Here is a 22,750-nt window from a genome sequence, read left to right on the forward strand (position 1 = left end):
ACGCACACTGACACACACACACTGACACACACACTGACACACACACTGACACACACACACTGACACACACACACACTGACACACACACACACACACACCCTGACACACTGACACACACACACTGACACACACACTGACACACACACACACACTGACACACACACACTGACACACACACTGACACACACACACTGACACACACACACTGACACACACACACACTGACACACACACTGACACACACACACACACACTGACACACACACTGACACACACACTGACACACACACACACACTGACACACACACACACTGACACACACACACACTGACACACACACACACTGACACACACAGAGAGGTGGGGGGGGGGGGAGAGGTCACTGGCGGATTTAGCCACAAGACGTAGGCTGGGCGAGGGGCCCGTGTGCGTGGGCCAGCAGTGAAGTGCCGCGGGTCACCGGGTTCGTGGTGTCACCGCGTGTTCGAGCTGACCTCATGCGGGCGGGCATGCGTGTTCGTGCTGACCGCATGTGCGAGTCATGCACGTACGCGTGTCCGTGCGCATGTTGAACGTCCTACGTAGGCAACCGCGCTCATCGGAGGTGTCGGGGAAGGTCAACAAACGAAACAGCCGAAAAGCAGTTCTCAAGAAATGAGTTTGTCAATCTCAGATTATTTAACAGTGCGAAGTCCCCATTGGCTTCCTAATGTTGGAAGGAAGCGCGTTCCAGACGGCCGCAGAAGCGCATTTGAACGCGTGCGATGCAGTGGCCGACGTCTTTGCTCGATTTACTGAGACAAAAGCCGCCGCCGCCGCTGCAGCTGCCGCTGCTGATGCGAGGATGCAGGCGCGTGCTAACATCAGGGCCGCGGATACAAAGGCGGCCGGGCGTGGATCGTGCCACGTCACGCGCTCGTGCGCCGTTCCAACATTCATAGACATTTGTTCGTTTGCTCCAAAATCCTTCTGCGTACGCGGAACCGTTGGCTTTGTCTGCGTGTGTGTGTATCAGTGTGTGTGTGTCAGTGTGTGTCAGTGTGTGTGTGTCAGTGTGTGTGTGTGTCAGTGTGTGTCAGTGTGTGTCCGTGTGTGTGTGTGTGTCAGTGTGTGTGTGTCAGTGTGTGTGTGTCAGTGTGTGTGTGTGTCAGTGTGTGTCAGTGTGTGTGTGTCAGTGTGTGTGTGTGTGTCAGTGTGTGTGTGTGTGTCAGTGTGTGTGTGTGTCAGTGTGTGTGTGTCAGTGTGTGTGTCAGTGTGTGTCAGTGTGTGTGTGTCAGTGTGTATGTGTCAGTGTGTGTGTGTCAGTGTGTGTCAGTGTGTGTGTCAGTGTGTATGTGTCAGTGTGTGTGTGTGTCAGTGTGCGTGTGTGTCAGTGTGCTTGTGTGTCAGTGTGTCAGTGTGCGTGTGTGTGTGTGTCAGTGTGCGTGTGTGTCAGTGTGCTTGTGTGTCAGTGTGTCAGTGTGTGTGTCAGTGTAGCGGTTAGCGCGCTGCACTATGAACCTGGCGACCCGGGTTCGATTCCCGCTCACGGCCAACACCAGTGACGATTATCTGAACCGGTCCCGGGCCTCCCCTAGGTCGACTCAGCTTCAAATGAGTACCTGGTGCGGTGTGTAAACATTGCCACTAGGGAGACAACAGCGGTTGGGCGTGGTGCTGGCCACCCACCCCCTCGTGTACCGTTCCGGCCTTCATAGGTGCTCGCTAACAGCACTTGCCCCTACAGTCTGTTAAGGCTATATGGGGGATCTTTGTGTGTCAGTGTGCGTGCTGTCTGTGTTTGGGGAAGCGGTAGCGTAGCGGTTATCGCGCTGCGCTACGAACCTGGCGACCCGAGTTCTATTCCTGCTCACGGCCAACATCAGTGACGATTATCTGAACCGCTCCTGGGCCTCCCCTGAGTCGACTCAGCAACAAAACAGTACCTGGTGCGGTGCGTAAAAACATCGCCACTCGGGAGACAAAGGCGGCCGGGCGTGGTGCTGGCCACCCACCCCCTCGTATGCCGTGCCGGCCTTCATAGGTGCTCGCTAACAGCACTTGCCCCAACAGTCTGGTAAAGCTACTCGGGGGATCTTTGTCTTTGGTCTTCTGCTGTCTGTGTGGAGCGGTGGCGCGGCGGTTAGGGCACTCCCTTGTCGGCTTTAGCTTTGGGAGTAAAAGCTGCGCGTCTGTGTACGCATGACACTTGCAGTGAGCAACTGCGCCGCAAACCCCTGCTACGCCAGTTCGATTCCCGCCCGCGACCAATAACAGTGGCGACGATGTGAACCGGTCCGATGCCGCCCCCTCCCCCCCCTACGAGGTCGACTCAGCCTCTAACGAGTACTCGGTGCACCGCTCTTGGTGGCCGTGTTCGGGAATCCAACCGGGCTGCCGGGTTTCGCGGCGCAGCGGGCCAACCGATGCGTCACTGCTCCCCACAGTGACGCAGCACACACGCACACACGCACGCACATACACACACACGCACGCACACACGCACGCACCCACGCATGCACGCACACACGCACACGCACACACACGCAAACAATCACACATGCACACGCACGCATGCACGCACGCACACGCACCCACGCATGCACGCACACACGCACGCACACACACGCACACGCACACACACGCACACGCAAACAATCACACACGCACACATGCACGCACGCACACATGCACGCACGCACCCACACGCACACACGCACACAATCACGCACGCACACACACACGCACACACACACAAGCACGCACACGCACACACACACACGCACACAATCACGCACGCACACACACACGCACACGCACGCACGCACACACAAGCACGCACACACACGCACACACACACGCACACAATCACGCACACAATCACGCACGCACACACACGCACGCCCACACGGACACACGAACACACGAACACACACACACGCACACAGGCACGCACGCACACACGTACGACCCAACACACACAACGGGACAAAGATACAGATCCCATTTTAGACTGCTTACACTGTTGCTAGCAAATGGCTTTTGGCGAGCATCTGTCGTGGACTGCGCAGCACAAACAACAGCTTTGGAAGCCCGCAGCGCGCACGCGCATGCCCGGCCGCCTTTGTCTTCCCCCGCTAAGTTTTGTTGAGTGCGCAAAGCGTACGCGTGCACGCACATGCACCGTGTAACTACAATATTTAAAGGCTGGGTAAACTTAGGAGAGAGCTTATATTCTTTGGGTATAGACAATCGATGGTTTGTAGATTTAAATACAAATACAGATTTCACCGTGCTGACCATATAGGCTGTTGTTGGGGCCAGTCCGATTAGCGAACACGCGAGGGGGTGGGGTGACCGGCACCACGCCCGGCCGCCTTTGTCTCCCCTGTGCTGTTTTACACACAGCACCAGAGACTCATTTAAGGCTGAGTCGACCTAGGGGAGGCCCAAGAACGAGTCAAATATTCGTCACCGGTGTTGTTCGAGAGTGGGAGTCGAACTCGGATCGCCGGGTGCTGCCGCGCAGTGTGCTCACCACTGCGCCACCGCTCCCCACACAGATAAAAAAGCACACTCACACATACAGCGCACATCATTTGGAGGGGGGGGGGGCTACACGTTGGCTCATATCCACACGCGTTTGCATCCCGTATAACATCCACATTCTCCCATACACACAAAGATCCACCCGTAGAGTCTTGACAGACTGTAGGGTCAGGTGCCCTTAGCGAGCACTTACGAAGGCCGGCACGGCACGCGGAACGGATGGGTGGCCAACACCACGCCCGGCCGCCTTTGTCTCCCTAATGGCGATGTTTACGCATCGCACCAGGTGCTCGTTTGAGGCTGAGTCGACCTAGGAGAGGCTCAGAATTGGTTCAGATAATCGCCGCTGGTGTTGGTCGTGAGCGAGAATCGAACCCGGGTCACACACGCACACACATATCCCACATGTACACACACACACACATTCCCATGCATACACACGAGCACACACACATTCTACCGTGCACACACCAACGCGCACACACACACACAAGCACACACATTCCCCTAAACACACAAAGACACACACACACACCGTTGCACGCACGCAAACACATTCCCAAATGCACGCACACACACACGCCCATGCACGAAACACACGCACACACAACAATGCACGTACAAAGGCACTAACACACTCACACACTAGCACACGCACACACACCCGTGCATGCACACACAAAAGCACACACACACACGCTCACACGCATAAGCGAGCACACATCCTCGCTTGCACCACACACATCGCACATACCCAACCCCCTACGACGACACACACACACACATATCCCACATACCCAAACCCTTAACACGACACACACACGCACATACTCAACCCCTACCACGACACACACACACGCACACCGAACCGAATCCCTCCGTGATCTTTGCAAAATCTCCTCCTGAATTAGCGATCAGCGCCTTGTTTGTGCGTGGGGCACTTCTATTTATTTATTTAAAAACAAACAACTCCAGCCTGATAGAAAGTTAGCAGGCGCAGGCTTCTACCTCCCCCCATCCACCCCCCTCTACTCCCCCCCCCCCCACCCCTCTTCGCCCCTACCCACCACGGTGGAGAGAAGGTCCCGGGGTGGACTTGTGGGGAGCGGTGGTGGTTAGCGGTTAGCAGCTACGCCGCGCTATGAACCGGTCCCGGGCATCCCCTAAAGTCGACTCAGCCTCAAATGAATACCCGGTGTGGTGTGCCGTAAACGTCGCCACTGGGGAGACAAAGGCGGTCGGGCGTGGGTTGCAGGCCACCCACCGCCTCGTGTGCCGTTCCGGCCTTCATAGGTGCTCGCTAAAAAAAAAAACAGTCTGTCAAGGCTATACGGGGTAGCGTTGTCTCGGGGGCTCTGAAGATTTGGTGGGGTGCAGGTTAGGTTTTGAGGGACGCGTTCAAAGGTTCCCGTGCCGGCGAAGTGGCCGGGTCACTGGCGCGGCTCCAAAATAATCCGAGTGAGAACTTTCGCCTCGATGTCCGCGGATTTTGACCGCGACGAGCTGTTTGGCAGCAAGTGTCCTAGTGGGTGCAGCGCGAACGGCGCCCTCGCTGATGGTGATCGTCAGAGGCGACCTCGTGCATTCCCTCTCGGTGCCATCGCACGTGTACGGTGGGCAAGAAGTCTAAATTTGCCCCCAGTCAAGAGCGCCGGTGACCAAACAGAATTCCTTTCGCAAAGGAATCCTGTCTGCATTAACCACACGCTGTACGTATGGTGAACACGCAAAAAAAAAACATGCTTCTGGTAGTAAACGATGCATCGTCTTTGAAATTGATGAGTGCGCACCAGAGACCGCTTTCTTTTGAGTCCAGTCTCAAAGTGTTAGACCAGAGGACGCCAAAAGGCGAACAGCACAAAGACAATGCCACCGTCAGGCCATTTATATCTCGGGATGAGCAGCTACAACATGGGACCTTTCTTGCCAGCATCAAGCCATATGAATATATGTGGTGTATCGTGTATTGATGTGGATTTCTCGCCCACGCGAGCCGATGCAAAACAATAAAATAACGGGAACCTTTTGTGCGCGACCAGCCTTGTCTCCCCAGCCGTGTCGCTCAGCGAGTAATCTCGCGCCGTGTGCCCTGCAGTCTCTACTCGAGAGGCACTTGTCGCAGTCAAACGTCGCGCTCTCCGAAATAAAATAAAAACGACACACACCCACCCCACACCTCCCATCATTGCAGCTCAGCAAAGTCTATGCCTCAACGTTGACCAATTTGGTGGGCTTCACCCAGGGGCGGAGCCAGGATTTTGACTTTGGGGGGGGGGGGCTGATTTCAATATTCTGAGATAGCCAGTGTTTATGTTTTCCAATGGGCGCCACAAATGTATGAAACACATTTTATTGGATTGAACGCGGAGTTTATTAATAGGTCGGAGCCGCTGATGTGGCTAATAAGTTCGATAAGTTCAAAAGGCTGCCGCTCAAGCAGCCTGCAGGGCAGCACGAGGTGGCAGCCTGCAGGGCAGCACGAGGTGGCAGCACACAAGGTGACAGCCTGCAGGGCAGCACACAAGGTGGTAGCCTGCAGGGCAGCACACAAGGTGGCAGCCTGCAGGGCAACACGAGATGGCAGCCTGCAGGGCAACACGAGGTGGCAGCCTGCAGGGCAGCACACAAGGTGGTAGCCTGCAGGGCAGCACACAAGGTGGCAGCCTGCAGGACAGCACACAAGGTGGCAGCCTGCAGGGCAGCACGAGGTGGCAGCCTGCAGGGCAGCACGAGGTGGCAGCCTGCAGCATTTTGCAGCAGCCGGATATCCGGTTATCCCGATTACCAACTTTCCCAAAATTTCAGGGGGGCCCGAGCCCCCCCCCCAGCCTCCCCTATGGCTCCGCCCCTGGCTTCACCCTCCCCCCATCCCCCCCCCCCCCGAGCGAACTCCATCGCGGCTGTGCCCGCAAGAACAACTCACCCGCGTGTACTTTTATAAACGTACGCGCGGTCAAGAGAGCAAACGCATCCGTGACAGGGAACGCATTCCGAGTGGCGTTCGCGTGGCCTCTGCGGCGGTGACGCCACGCGAACGCATTGGATCTTTTTTGTTTGTTTGAATCGAACGAGAAATGGGAGGAAGGGGTGAGCTGATTCCTCTGCGTGCACTCGGGACTCGTCTGGCAAAGGATCTCGTCGCCTTGCCTTTGCCAGGCAAGTGCGCGGTTTCCCCGTTCCACTCGGAATCGCTGCCCCCATCAAGACGAGCTCGCTTTGTCCGAGTACGCGTGTTGAACTTATTTCGCACCGTGCGTAGCCGACCGCGCTGAATTGTGGCCCACGCGCGTTTGACGTCTCGCTGTCTTCATTCATTCATTTGACTTCATTCTTTCCTTCGACGTCTCGCTGTGTTAATTCATGTGACTTCATTCTTTCCTTCGACGAAAATACACCACGTAGCCTTAAAAGGAAATAACGTTTCGGCGACGTTTCTGGCAATGCCCCTTATTCATCGCACGTATGTGCTGTGAATAAAGGCCCCAAAACGTCGACTATTAAACATTGCATTCCTTTTTTTCAAAAGACAAAGATCCCCCGTATAGCCTGTAACAAACTGAAGGGGCAAGTGCTGTTAGCGAGCGCCTATGAAGGCCGGCACGGCACACGAGAGGGGTGGGTGGCCAACACCACGCCCGGTCGCCTTTGTCTCCCCAGTGGCGATGTTTACACACCGCACCAGGCACTCATTTGAGGCTGAGTCGACCTAGGGGAAACCCATGACAAGTTCAGATAATCGTCACTGGTGGTGTTGGCCGTGAGCGGGAATCGAACTCGGGTTGAGTCACCGGGTTTGCAGTGCAGCGCGCTGACCGCTACGCCACACACACACACAACAATTTACGAACGTGTTTTTTGTTGTTGTTATTTTTGTTGTTGTGTGGTGGTTGTTATTTGGTGATCGTTGCACGCAAGCATCGCCGAATTAACTCGCATGCGCACGGCGGGATTGAGAGCCGGAGCGACGTGAACGATCGGCAAAAATGCTCACATCGCCTCGTCGTAGCGTCGTGTGTAGTGTAGTGTGTAGCGTAGTGTATAGCGTAGTGTAGAGTAATGTATTGTGTAGCGCAAGGTCGTAGCCATAGAGTCAACATTGAGGAGGACCAAATCTTCTAGGGGGTCTGGGGGTCACCCCCCAGAAAAAAAATCTAAATTTGAAAACTCATATCCTGCCTAAAATATAAAAAAAATCACTAACACATAGGATGGACTGTTAAAATTATTATTTTTACAATAATGTCTAATAGTGTATATTGTATTACATTGCTCTGTTTTTTTTCTTTTTTACCTTTTCTTGTTTCATAGGATGTAATGGCATAGATTAGAGATTAATAAAGTACAACCATAACCAGAATCATATTAACATACATCTATGCGTTGTTATATGAAGACAAGTCCAGATATTGTGGCCAAGATTTAGCAAATTGTTGTTTTTATTTACATAGCATCGCAATTATTAAAAAAAAATTATAGCAATATACTGGGGGGGGGGGGCATTTTGAACATATTTGAATATTGGGGGGGGGGGGAATGTGTCCCCCCCCCCAATATTTATTTTAATTACAGCCTTGGTGGAGCGCAGTGTTCTTCAGTAATTTTCAGAGGGGGTGGCCACTTTCGCCGAGAAGACATCATTGGTGTGAGTGAGATACGCCGCACATTTGAAACCACTGTTGTGGGGTTTGACAGCAGCACGACGATGATGACGACGGGGGTGGTGGTGGTGTTGTTGTTCACGCTTTGTGTCTCGTGTCGGGGTTAAGGGGCCGCACTGAAGGCCACAAGGGGCCGCCAGTGGCCCACGTGGCCTTGCGACGAAGAGCGGCACGCCACGGCGTTGTTTCCCCAACTCCATTGCTCGCGACGCGCCACCACGCCACGTCTCCTCCGCGTTTTGCAGCGGATTGAAATGAACGCGTTCCGCGCTGCACGCGCCCGATGATTGTTAAACGCCCCCTCCCCACCCCCCCGCGTCGCGCGCTATGCAATTGTGTACGCACACACAGACACACACCGACATATATATCTCATTTGTACTTTGATTCGAGTTTATTAACACGGACAGCTTTCATTGCGTTCATTGCTTAGCGCGTGACGTGTTTAACAAGCATCGGGTGCGTGCGGCGTGGAACGAGTTGTATATTTTTTTTGTTTATGAATGGGGGAGAGGGGGGGTGGAGTCATTTGCAAACACGGGGTTAGACGTTTGGTTGCGCCAGGACAGCCGTTTGGGAAATCGTTGCGCTCCCGGTTAGGGAGGGGGGGGGGGGTTGGATGTCAATTCGCGTAAAAATCTCACGCGTGCGGTTACCGACCACGTGGTTGAGACGTGTGGGGGGGTCTGGTCCTCCAGGCAAAGGGTAGGTGGATCACGGCAGTGTTCGGCGTGGAACTGCGACGCGGCCAGAAGATGGCAGTGCAGCAAGTGGGTTGATTTGTGAGCGAATCCTCCTCCCAGCGCGGTAGGAATTTCTTTTTTATCCGCCTCTCTTCCGACGTGTCCCGCCACGAGTGCGAGCAGAAGAAGAACGCATCGGATGAGAGAGGCGTGGAACGAGCATCCCCCAAATTGTTGTAGGGTCCTCTTGAGACAAAATAACAATGATACTAATCACGTATACGTCTCGAGATTAACCCACGTCTCGAGATTAACCCAAATATATTCCATTGTTGTGATCGTCATCACGATCATCATACATCAGTCATTGTGTGTCCACTGCTGGATGAAGAACTCCTCATCATCCATCTCACCTTTTCCTGCACATTGGCCCAGCGCGCGAGCCACTACATTACTGCTCCTCGATAACACGCAAATAAACAAAGACAAATAACCCTCCCCGTATAGCCTTAACAGGCTGTTGGGGCAAGTGCTGTTAGCGAGCACATTTGCAGGCTGGCACTGTGGCACACGAGGGGGTGGGTGGCCAGAACCACGCACGGCCGCCTTTATCTTTCTTTACACACCACATCAGTCGACCTAGGGGAGGAGGCCCAGGACCGGTTCAGATAATCGTCGCCGGTGTGGGCCGTGAGCGGGAATCGAACTCGAGTTCGCCGGGTTCGTAGCCAAGTGCGCTAACCACTGTGCCACCGTTCTCCGTGCGTACTAACACACAGACAAACAGACACACAAACACACAGTCACACAAACACACAAACACACAGTCACACAAACACAGACACACAAACACACAGACACACAAACACACACAGTCATACATACACACAGACACACAAACATACAGACACACAAACACACAAACACACAGACACACAGTCACACAAACACACAGTCACACAAACACACAGACACCCAAACACAAAACACATAGTCACACAAACACACAGACACACAAACACACAAACACACAGTCACACAAACACACAGACACACAAACACACTGACACGCAAACAAACAGACACACATACAAACAGACACACAAACACACACACACAGCCACGCAAACACACAAACACAGTAACACAAACACACAAACACACAGTCACACAAACACAAACACACAGACACACAAACACACAGACACACAAACACACACACACAGCCACGCAAACACACAAACACACAGTCACACAAACACACAAACACACAGTCACACAAACACACAGACACACAGACACATAAACACACAGACACACAAACACACAGACACACAGACACGCAGTCACACACACACAGAAAGACAAACACACAGACACACACACGAACAGACACACAAACACACAAACACACAGACACACAAACACACAGACACAAACACACAGACACATAAACACACAGACACACAAATGCACAAACACACAGACACACAAACACACAAACACACAGACACACAAACACACAGACACACATACACACAAACACACAGACACACAAACACACAAACACACAGACACACAGACACAAATACACAGACACATAGTCACACAAATGCACAAACACACAAACACACATTCACACAGACACACAAACACACAGACACACAAACACACAGACACACAAACACACAGACACACAAACACACAGACACACAGACACACAGACACAAATACACAGACACATAGTCACACAAATGCACAAACACACAGACACACAAACACACATTCACACAGACACACAAACACACAGACACACAAACACACAGACACACAAACACACAGACACACAGACACACAGACACAAATACACAGCCACATAGTCACACAAATGCACAAACACACAGACACACAAACACACATTCACACAAACACAGAGACACACAAACACACATTCACACAGATACACAGACACACAAACACACAGACACACAAACACACAGACACACAGACACACAAACACACAGACACACAGACACAAACACACAAACACATAAACACACAGACACACAGACACACAAACACACAAACACACAGACACACAGACACACAGACACAGACACATAGTCACACAAATGCACAAACACACAGACACACAAATACACAAACACAGACACACAAACACACAGACACACAAACACACAGACACACAAACACACAGACACACAAACACACAAACACACAGACACACAAACACACAGACACACAAACACACAAACACACAGACACACAGACACAGACACATAGTCACACAAATGCACAAACACACAGACACACAAACACACAAACACAGACACACAAACACACATACACACAAACACACAGACACACAAACACACAGACACACAAACACACAGACACACAAACACACAGACACACAAACACACAGACACACACACACACAGCCACGCAAACACACAAACACACAGTCACACAAACACACAAACACACAGTCACACAAACACAAACACACAGACACACAAACACACAGACACACAAACACACAGACACACAGACACACAGACACGCAGTCACACAAACACACAGAAACACAGACACACAGACGACCAGACACACAAACACACAAACACACAGACACACAAACACACAGACACACAAACACACAAACACACAGACACACAAACACACAAACACACAGACACACAAACACACAGCCACACAAACACACAGACACACAGACACACAGAAACACAAACACACAGTCACACAAACACACAGACACGCAAACACACAGACACACAGACATAAAAACACACAAACACACAGACACACAAACACACAGACACACAAACACACACAGCCACACACACAAAAACACAGACACATAAACACACAGACACACAAACACACAGTCACACAAACACAAACACACAGACACACAAACACACAGACACACAAACACACAGACACACAGACACGTAGTCACACAAACACACAGAAACACAAACACACAGACGACCAGACACACAAACACACAGACACACAAACACACACACAGCCACGCAAACACACAAACACACAGTCACACAAACACACAAACACACAGTCACACAAACACAAACACACAGACACACAAACACACAGACACACAAACACACAGACACACAGACACGCAGTCACACAAACACACAGTCACACAAACACACAGTCACACAAACACACAGACACCCAAACACAAAACACATAGTCACACAAACACACAGACACACAAACACACAAACACACAGTCACACAAACACACAGACACACAAACACACTGACACGCAAACAAACAGACACACATACAAACAGACACACAAACACACACACACAGCCACGCAAACACACAAACACAGTAACACAAACACACAAACACACAGTCACACAAACACAAACACACAGACACACAAACACACAGACACACAAACACACACACACAGCCACGCAAACACACAAACACACAGTCACACAAACACACAAACACACAGTCACACAAACACACAGACACACAGACACATAAACACACAGACACACAAACACACAGACACACAGACACGCAGTCACACACACACAGAAAGACAAACACACAGACACACACACGAACAGACACACAAACACACAAACACACAGACACACAAACACACAGACACAAACACACAGACACATAAACACACAGACACACAGACACACAAATGCACAAACACACAGACACACAAACACACAAACACACAGACACACAAACACACAGACACACATACACACAAACACACAGACACACAAACACACAAACACACAGACACACAGACACAAATACACAGACACATAGTCACACAAATGCACAAACACACAAACACACATTCACACAGACACACAAACACACAGACACACAAACACACAGACACACAAACACACAGACACACAAACACACAGACACACAGACACACAGACACAAATACACAGACACATAGTCACACAAATGCACAAACACACAGACACACAAACACACATTCACACAGACACACAAACACACAGACACACAAACACACAGACACACAAACACACAGACACACAGACACACAGACACAAATACACAGCCACATAGTCACACAAATGCACAAACACACAGACACACAAACACACATTCACACAAACACAGAGACACACAAACACACATTCACACAGATACACAGACACACAAACACACAGACACACAAACACACAGACACACAGACACACAAACACACAGACACACAGACACAAACACACAAACACATAAACACACAGACACACAGACACACAAACACACAAACACACAGACACACAGACACACAGACACAGACACATAGTCACACAAATGCACAAACACACAGACACACAAATACACAAACACAGACACACAAACACACAGACACACAAACACACAGACACACAAACACACAGACACACAAACACACAAACACACAGACACACAAACACACAGACACACAAACACACAGACACACAGACACAGACACATAGTCACACAAATGCACAAACACACAGACACACAAACACACAAACACAGACACACAAACACACATACACACAAACACACAGACACACAAACACACAGACACACAAACACACAGACACACAAACACACAGACACACAAACACACAGACACACACACACACAGCCACGCAAACACACAAACACACAGTCACACAAACACACAAACACACAGTCACACAAACACAAACACACAGACACACAAACACACAGACACACAAACACACAGACACACAGACACACAGACACGCAGTCACACAAACACACAGAAACACAGACACACAGACGACCAGACACACAAACACACAAACACACAGACACACAAACACACAGACACACAAACACACAAACACACAGACACACAAACACACAAACACACAGACACACAAACACACAGCCACACAAACACACAGACACACAGACACACAGAAACACAAACACACAGTCACACAAACACACAGACACGCAAACACACAGACACACAGACATAAAAACACACAAACACACAGACACACAAACACACAGACACACAAACACACACAGCCACACACACAAAAACACAGACACATAAACACACAGACACACAAACACACAGTCACACAAACACAAACACACAGACACACAAACACACAGACACACAAACACACAGACACACAGACACGTAGTCACACAAACACACAGAAACACAAACACACAGACGACCAGACACACAAACACACAGACACACAAACACACAAACACACAGACACACAAACACACAGACACACAAACACACACACAGCCACGCAAACACACAAACACACAGTCACACAAACACACAAACACACAGTCACACAAACACAAACACACAGACACACAAACACACAGACACACAAACACACAGACACACAGACACGCAGTCACACAAACACACAGAAACACAAACACACAGACGACCAGACACACGAACACACAGACACACAAACACACAAACACACAGACGCACAAACACACAGACACACAAACACACAGACACATAAACACACAGACACACAAACACACAGACACACAAACACACAAATGCACAAACACACAGACACACATACACACAAACACACAAACACACAGACACAAATACACAGACACATAGTCACACAAATGCACAAACACAGACACACAAACACACATTCACACAGACACACAAACACACAGACACACAAACACACAGACACACAAACACACAGACACACAAACACACAGACACACAGACACAAACACATAGTCACACAAATGCACAAACACACAGACACATTCACACAAACACACAGACACACAAACACACATTCACACAGACACACAAACACACAGACACACAAACACACAGACACACAAACACACAGACACACAGACACACAAACACACAGACACACAGACACAAATACACAGACACAGTCACACAAATGCACAAACACACAGACACACAAACACACAGACACACAAACACACAGACACACAGACACACAAACACACAGACACACAGACACAAATACACAGACACAGTCACACAAATGCACAAACACACAGACACACAAACACACAGACACACAAACACACAGACACACAAACACACAACCACACAGACACACAAACACACAGACACACAAACACACAGACACACAAACACGCATGAAGACAAGATCGCAGAGTACAGTCTACGTAGACTCTAGATGGGACGAGCGCTTTTATGAATGGACCAGCGCCTTTGTGAAAGGCAGCGAAGCGCAGCAAGGCAATGATGTGGCCAGAGCCATGCCCGGCCGCCTTTGTCTCCCCAGTTGTGATTCTTTACACGTCGCACCAGGTTACCAACTTTTTGAGGCTGAGTCGACTTAAGCGAGACACACACACACATATGTACATGGCTGGCCACTGATATTGGCCAAGCCTCGGAGTGGGAATCGAATTCAGGCAGGCCGCCGGGTTTCGGAGCTGCAGGTGCGCTAACCACTGCGCCCACCGCTCCGCCCAACTCGCACAAACACGCGCGCACACAAAGGCAAAGATCCCCCGTACAGCCTTAACGGACTGTTGGTTGCAAGCGCCCTTAGCGAGTGGCATCCCGTGAAGGCCGGCACGAGGGCGTGGGTGGCCACCACCACGCCCGGCCGCCTTTGTCTCCCTTAGTGGTGACGTTCACTACGCCGCACCAAGTGCTCAGGCTGAGTCGACCCACGCGCACACCAAGACAAAGATCCCCCGTGTAGCCTTATCAGACTGTATGAGCAAGTGCTCTTAGCGAGCACCGATGAAGGCCGGCACGGCACACGAGGGGGTGGGTGGCCAGCACCGCGCCCGGCCGCCTTTGTCTCCCCAGTGGCGATGTTTTTACGCACCGCACCCAGGTACTCATTTGAGTCTGAATCGACCTAGGGGAGGAGGCCCAGGACCGGTTCAGATAATCGTCACCGGGTAATCGAACTTGGGTCGCCAGGTTTGTAGCGCAGCGCGCAAACCGCTACACAACCGCGTCCACAGACACGCACGAAACTCACAAAAGCGTCCAAACTAACAGTCGTCTAAACTTCCCTTGAAACCCTCAACCACCACCACCCCCCCTACCACCACTCTCCTCCCACAGCCACGCGAACCCCTCCCTCAAACCATCCTCACCCTCTCTGGCCCAACCCGCTCCTCCTCCTCCTCCCCCTCCTGCTGCTGCTGCTGCTGCAAACACCCCCCCCCCTACCCCCCCCCCCCCTTGGTGCACGGGGATAAAACGCGCGGTGCCAAACTTAGATCCGCCTCTCTCTCCCCCCCGCGCTGAAAGTCCGCAAGGAGAGGGAGCAACGGCGCGCTTTGCCGTTCTTTCCGTCACCGCGATCACGGCAACAGCAGCAGCAGCAGTAGCGTCACCATGGGCCTCCACTCAAGCCGCCAGCCGCGTCTGCATCACCTCAGCCAGGTGAGGACAGGTGACCCCCCACCGTGACCCACCACGACCCAAAACCCCAGCCGCCATCCTGGCTTACTCTCGCTCAGAGGAGACGAGAAGATGCTCCGGTGTAGTCGGCACTTTGCTTCGTTCATCATTTCGGGGTTTTTTTTTTGCAATGCTTTGCTTTATGTGCCCCCCCCTCCCCCCTTTTTTAAATGAAAGATTTCACAAAAGATTGCACGCTCTGCTCTCTCCCTCTCTCTCTCTCTCCCGTCCGACACGGGAGTATCTCCAAGAGCGTCTCCGTCTTCTTGCAACGGAGACGGCTCCCTCCAACGAGGAGGAGTTCAGATAAAGAGGCATTGAAGGGTGGCCTCAGGGTGGGGGGGGGGGAGGATGGGGGGGGGTCTTCGTGCCATGAGAAAACTTTTCATGTTGTTGTTTTTGTTGTTGTTAGTTTTGTGCCATGCACGCATCTGCTCATCGGGTCCCCTTCGATTGTGAAGGACCCCCTAGCGTCTCACGCAGACCCCAAGAGGGTCCCCTTTGCACCGGGCTCCTTCTAAAACGGGGCAACATTCTCCCCCCCCCATCCTTTTTATCGGAAGGGGGGGGTCACCGACCAACGCCCCCCCCCCCACACCTCCGAGTGGCATATTGTGCGAGTGCCTCGGTGATTTTTTTTACAGAGCCTTTATCAATCCACTGCTTGATCAAACCCTCCTACCCCCTTCCATCCTCCAAGGCCCCGTGTCAGTTACTGCAGGGGTTGTGTTGTGTGTGTGTGAGCATACTTTAGCACGCTGGTCAGTGTGAAGTTGGTGAATGTGTCGGGAGTGGAGAGGGCAGGGTGGAGGGGGAGCAGGGCACGGCACCCACTCCTACATCGCTCGCCCCCTAGACGAGGACCCTCGCTCTGTGCCGTGAGCGTCCCTCGAGCGTCCAGCGACGGCACCGGTGCGAGACACGTGGGTCGCGCGCTCTGTTGGGATTTGCACATCACCAGATTATGCTTCTGCCGAAGAGGCGTACACAAAAAAAACCCGATATAATTGAGCTTGAGCCTATTAAATGTGGGGTTGGGGGGGGTGTGGCCACGGTGGCGAGGAGATGTTAACTGCCTCGCATGGTATACACGAGGTCGTGGGTTAGATCTCGACACTGACGCCTGCTGGATATTTTGAGTTTGCGTCTCTCTCTCTCTCCCCGTGGCCGCGTGGATTTTTCTCAGGGTCCTCCGGTTTTTTCCCTCCACATTTAGAATCGACACGCGGTTTAGAGTATTTTAGCCGCTGTAAATTTCCACTTGACAATGATAAGCCCACTTCGCTGAGCCATCATTTGTGATGGCCAGGTCGCTTCTGAAAAAAGAGCGACTTACACAGCAGCTCAGTGGGGCCTTACCCGGTAAGATAAATAACGAGTATTTAGTTGGTAATTACAGCAGCACCCGTGTGTGACGGCCTATTAAGGGAGTCTTACATTGATAACAAGAATGTTCGCGTGCCGCGGTTTTGACGAGGGTCGCCTTATCGGAGACTCTATCAGTCGATCCGGGTCATGGGTCTTCTCTGTAAATAGTTGCCCTACCAAATCGATACTGCGCCGCGCGCGTGTGTCTGCGTGCGTGCCTGTGCGCTGTGTGGATCAAACTGGTCCAAGGCAACAGCTGTAAGGCAAGAGATAATGCCCTCTTACGCTTGGTTTCACATCAGCACGTGTACACCCGTTGACATCTCAAGACGAGGTGTACAATGTGCTGTCACCATGAGTTTCCACCTGCGCATGTGAAGAAGAAGAAAGCAACCTCCCCCCATTGGTCTGATGGTATAACACGAATAATAACTTACGACCCCTTTTGCATGACAATCCCTCCAAGCCGTGTCAAACCATGGGTTAGTTGACCATACTTCACCACGCTGGTCAATGCGAGTTCATGTACCCTAGACGGGAGATGGGGGGGGGGGAGGAAGGGGGTGCAAATGACCGGTTGCGATATCACAACACGCCACTGGCGTTTATTTATCCGTGACCGACGATCCAACTCGGCCGAGCCGCCTTCCGACACTTGCAGTGACGCTAACCGTTGCGCCACCGCTCCGAACCCACCACCGGTGTCTATTGCCTCCCCCTAAGGAGGCGGTACCCAGGCGCCCGATGAGCCCCCCCCCCGCCCCCACCCCACACTGGCAGGGGCTGCCCGAGGGAGCAAGCGAAGTTTCTCCCGCACGTGGCGAGCCTCTCTCTCCCGCTGGGACCCGGCGTCTGGACGCTCCGCGCTGTCCATGCGCCGTTCCGTCGCAGCTCATTCCGCGCCCGCAGCACGAGGCCAAGCCGCTCGTCTCGAGGCTCGCGTCTCGCTCGATAGCGCCCGGCGCTACGGAAAAGGAAACGTTTTGTCTCGAGGTTCATGGAATTCATAGTTTATCTGTTCCTGTCCAAAAATGCCCCGAACCCCCCTACCCCCCCCCCCCTCTTTCCTTACTCCCCCCGCCCGCCCGCCCGCCCGCCCGCCTGCCCGCCCGCCGCGTTCATACGAACAGAGCACAATACCAACATGAACCGATTTCTCTCCAACAATATTTGTGCGAACAGCGGTCGTCCTCCTCTCTTCTGCAGACTCCGTTAAACGTGTGAGAGCCCTCTTGTATTTCATCGTGTTAGTATAAAATTAACAACAATCATATTTTGCAGCACCCCCCCCCCCCCCGCCGCCACCTCCCCTTCGTCAATTTCACTGCTGGACGAGGGCCTCCCCCGGTCACGCCGGTCAATCAGTTCACATCCCGGAAGTGGGGGGGAATGGGGGTGGCTGATGGGGGGTTGTTTGACCATACTTCACCACGCTGGTCAATGCGTGTTCGGTGAACGAGAGGAGCATGGGGACATCTTTCAGCGAGAGCTCGCCACTCGCGGGGTTTGCCATCGCCCAGGAATCTAATTCGTGTGGCCGGGTGGTCAACCCAGTGCGCTAATCACTGCGCCACTGCTCCCTCCTTCCTGCCCGTGATTATTTTACTTCAATTCAGAACGACATCGCCACCGTCCGCTTCTGCCTGCCTTCCCAAGACACCGCAGACACCACGGAGCCTTGTGAGAGACCCAACGCAGAAGATCCCTCTGGGTTCCATCTTCCACGAAGCTGACGGTCCACCCTAAACCGCATCCACTGCGCAAACCACGGCAGATGCTGGCGAAACAGCTCTCCAGTCGTAAGTGGTGGTGCGACTGTGGTCATCCAGGACAGACCGTGGTAGTGAAACGTTTAACGATGCTATAATTCCCCGATCCACAAATACGAGGGAGACATCACAGCGAAGATGATGATGATGCACTCCGCTGGTTATCTGGACTTGACCACCTGAATGTGAAATTGTAGTTGCTGCTCTGCATCCGTATGGAAGAACTTGGACTCAGCACTGCCCATGGACTCAGCACTGAAGTCCATAGACTCAGCACTGCCCATGGACTCAGCACTGAAGTCCATAGACTCAGCACTGAAGTCCATAGACTCAGCACTGAAGTCCATAGACTCAGCACTGCCCATAGACTCAGCACTGCCCATAGACTCAGCACTGAAGTCCATAGACTCAGCACTGAAGTCCATAGACTCAGCACTGAAGTCCATAGACTCAGCACTGAAGTCCGTAGACTCAGCACTGAAGTCCATAGACTCAGCACTGCAGTCCATAGACTCAGCACTGCAGTCCATAGACTCAGCACTGAAGTCCATAGACTCAGCACTGAAGTCCATAGACTCAGCACTGAAGTCCATAGACTCAGCACTGCAGTCCATAGACTCAGCTCTGACGTCCATAGACTCAACACTAAAGTCCATAGACTCAGCACTGAAGTCCATAGACTCAACACTGAAGTCCATAGACTCAGCACTGAAGTCCATAGACTCAGCACTGAAGTCCGTAGACTCAGGACTGAAGTCCATAGACTCAGCACTGAAGTCCATAGACTCAACACTGAAGTCCATAGACTCAGCACTGAAGTCCATAGACTCAGCACTGAAGTCCATAGACTCAGCACTGAAGTCCGTAGACTCAGCACTGAAGTCCATAGACTCAGCACTGAAGTCCGTAGACTCAGCACTGACCGCAGTGTAACGGATAACGACGCAACAAAGCCCCGATCCACAGATACGAGGGAGACATCACAGCCGATGATCAATGATGATTCACTACTCCTGCGCTACTGCTCCTGACGCGGTTGGCTGGGCTTGAGTCACCGCCTGAAATGTGAAATTGTAGTTTGTTGCCCTGCATCTACATCGTCAGCCGTACGACAAGAAGAGGACGAAGACGAAGAAGACCGCCGAGGCAAAGTTACCCGAACGCGCCCTCTGTGCGATGCCCCCGTGTCTGGGCGAAGCAATGTGTAAAATGTACAACGCCCTTTTGTAAAAAGAAAAACGTTGGAGGAAAAAAAAGCCACGTTTTGTATGGAAGTCTCAGTCCGCGTGCTTTTTTTTTTTAGCCTTTAATCCCACCCAGCCAAATCGCGAACGCACACACACACACACCATCGGCTCCCTTCCCGCTGTCTGCCGAACCGCCGTGATTAGCATACAGCTGTACACCGCGCGCTTGTTTCAATTTATTATAAAGTAGCCTGTGAGCTAAGAAGCTCTGAAAGTCGGGGTTTCATAAATACATAAATTATTAAACTCACACGGACCGTGACAGACTGCAACAAAGTCCGAGGAAGAAGAATTAATGATTAACACAAATTATTTTTTTTTCTTTTCAAAGGCAAGAAATCATAGAATTTCAAATCTAATATTTAGCTTTTAAAAGTTTTGAACCAATTAAGGAATTTTAAAAAGAAAAGTGCAAGATTCAGGCACAAAAAGTGGCAGTAGTGAAGCACACCGTGTCCCAAGAAACACGAAACGTAAAAAGCACGAAGACAAAGATCCCCCATAAAGCCTTAGCAGACTGTAGGGGCAAGTGCTGTCAGCAAGCACCTATGAAGGCCGCAATGGTACACGAGGGGGTGGGTGGCAAGCACCACGCCCGACCGCCTTTGTCTCCCCAGTAGCGATGTTTACACACCGCAACCAGGTACTCATTTGAGGCTGAGTCGACCTAGGGGAGGCCCAGGACCGGTTCAGATAATCGTCACCGGTGTTGGCCGTGAGCGGGACGCGAACCTGGGTCGCCGGGTTCATAGCACAGCGCGCTAAACCGCTACAGTGCACACACACACACCGCACACACACACACAGCACACACACACACCGCACACACACACACGCACACAAACCACACACACCGCACACACACAGCACACACGCACACACACACCGAAAACACACAGCACACACACACACACCGCACACACACACAGCACACACACACCGCACACACACACCGCACACACACACACCACACACACACACACACCGCACACACACACATCGCACACACACCGCACACACACCACACGCACACACCACACACACCAGACACACACACCGCATACACACACATCGCACATACACACACATCGCACACACACACGCTGTGTACACTAGGAAGCCACTGGAACTACGCACTGTGAAACAATCTCGATCGAAAACTCATTTCTTTAGAACTCCTTTTTGTGTTTGCTTTGTTGCCCTTCCACCCCGCCCCGCACCTCCGATTAGCACGGTTGGCTACGTACGGTGCGAAAGAAATTGAACGTAAACACGTACATTACATACCCAACTGTTTAAATAAAAAAGCCATCATCTCTTGCCCTCTCTCTCTTAGTTTCTCTAATCTTGTCTCTCCAGTCGTTCGACTGGACTTCTGTGAAAAAGAGCTTCACAGCTCGTCGGATTCCTCCAGAATAAAGTTAATAAATGTCGTGATTCTGTCCTCTCCCCAAGTCACTTCGCACGCAATGCCCTCCTGTGCACGCACAGCGCTCTGTGGCGGGTACTAACACCTAAATTATTATCATAATTACGATCACATGACCCTGTAATAACAAAAAGCAAAACAAAATCCAACGCTATTTGTCAATAATACTGCGTGGCCTCAAACGAAAAAAAGATATATAATATGCGACGTTTCGGGCAATGGCCCTCCTGCTGCGCTACAAAGAAGCGTCGCTTGGCACACCCCCGAGGTGGTGTGTATCCTTACTCCTTTTGTAAGGCCACGCTTTGTCATTAATTATTTGGCGGATGCGTCAGCGATTGTTCTCGACGTTATCCACGCTCTCTGCGTGCGTCGCTTGCCAACGCGCCGCCAAAGGATCGTCCTTTGCGCTATTCGAGGGGTTCCCTTGCGCAGAAGAGTTACCAGCGTCCGGGTTCGACACCCACCCAGCGCGCGGTTTCTCTCGCATCTTTGGCGCTCTG

The 22,750-nt window shown here is 51.7% G+C and overlaps 1 protein-coding gene across 1 annotated transcript in view; it reads left to right on the top strand.

The window, feature by feature from the left end:
* The first annotated feature begins 16,262 nt into the window (after positions 1–16,262).
* Positions 16,263–22,750, top strand: part of LOC116944465 (insulin-like growth factor 1) — a 42,791-nt gene continuing 36,303 nt past the window's right edge. Inside the window, exon 1 of the mRNA XM_032958094.2 lies at positions 16,263–16,416. Within this exon, the coding sequence (XP_032813985.2) occupies positions 16,369–16,416 (48 nt within the window). The 5' untranslated portion in view covers positions 16,263–16,368. The remainder of the gene's footprint in view (positions 16,417–22,750) is intronic.

The sequence above is a fragment of the Petromyzon marinus genome, chromosome 21 (genome assembly GCF_048934315.1).
Source record: "Petromyzon marinus isolate PM22_M1 ecotype Great Lakes invasive population chromosome 21, UKy_Petmar_22M1.pri1.0, whole genome shotgun sequence".
NCBI lineage: Eukaryota > Metazoa > Chordata > Hyperoartia > Petromyzontiformes > Petromyzontidae > Petromyzon > Petromyzon marinus.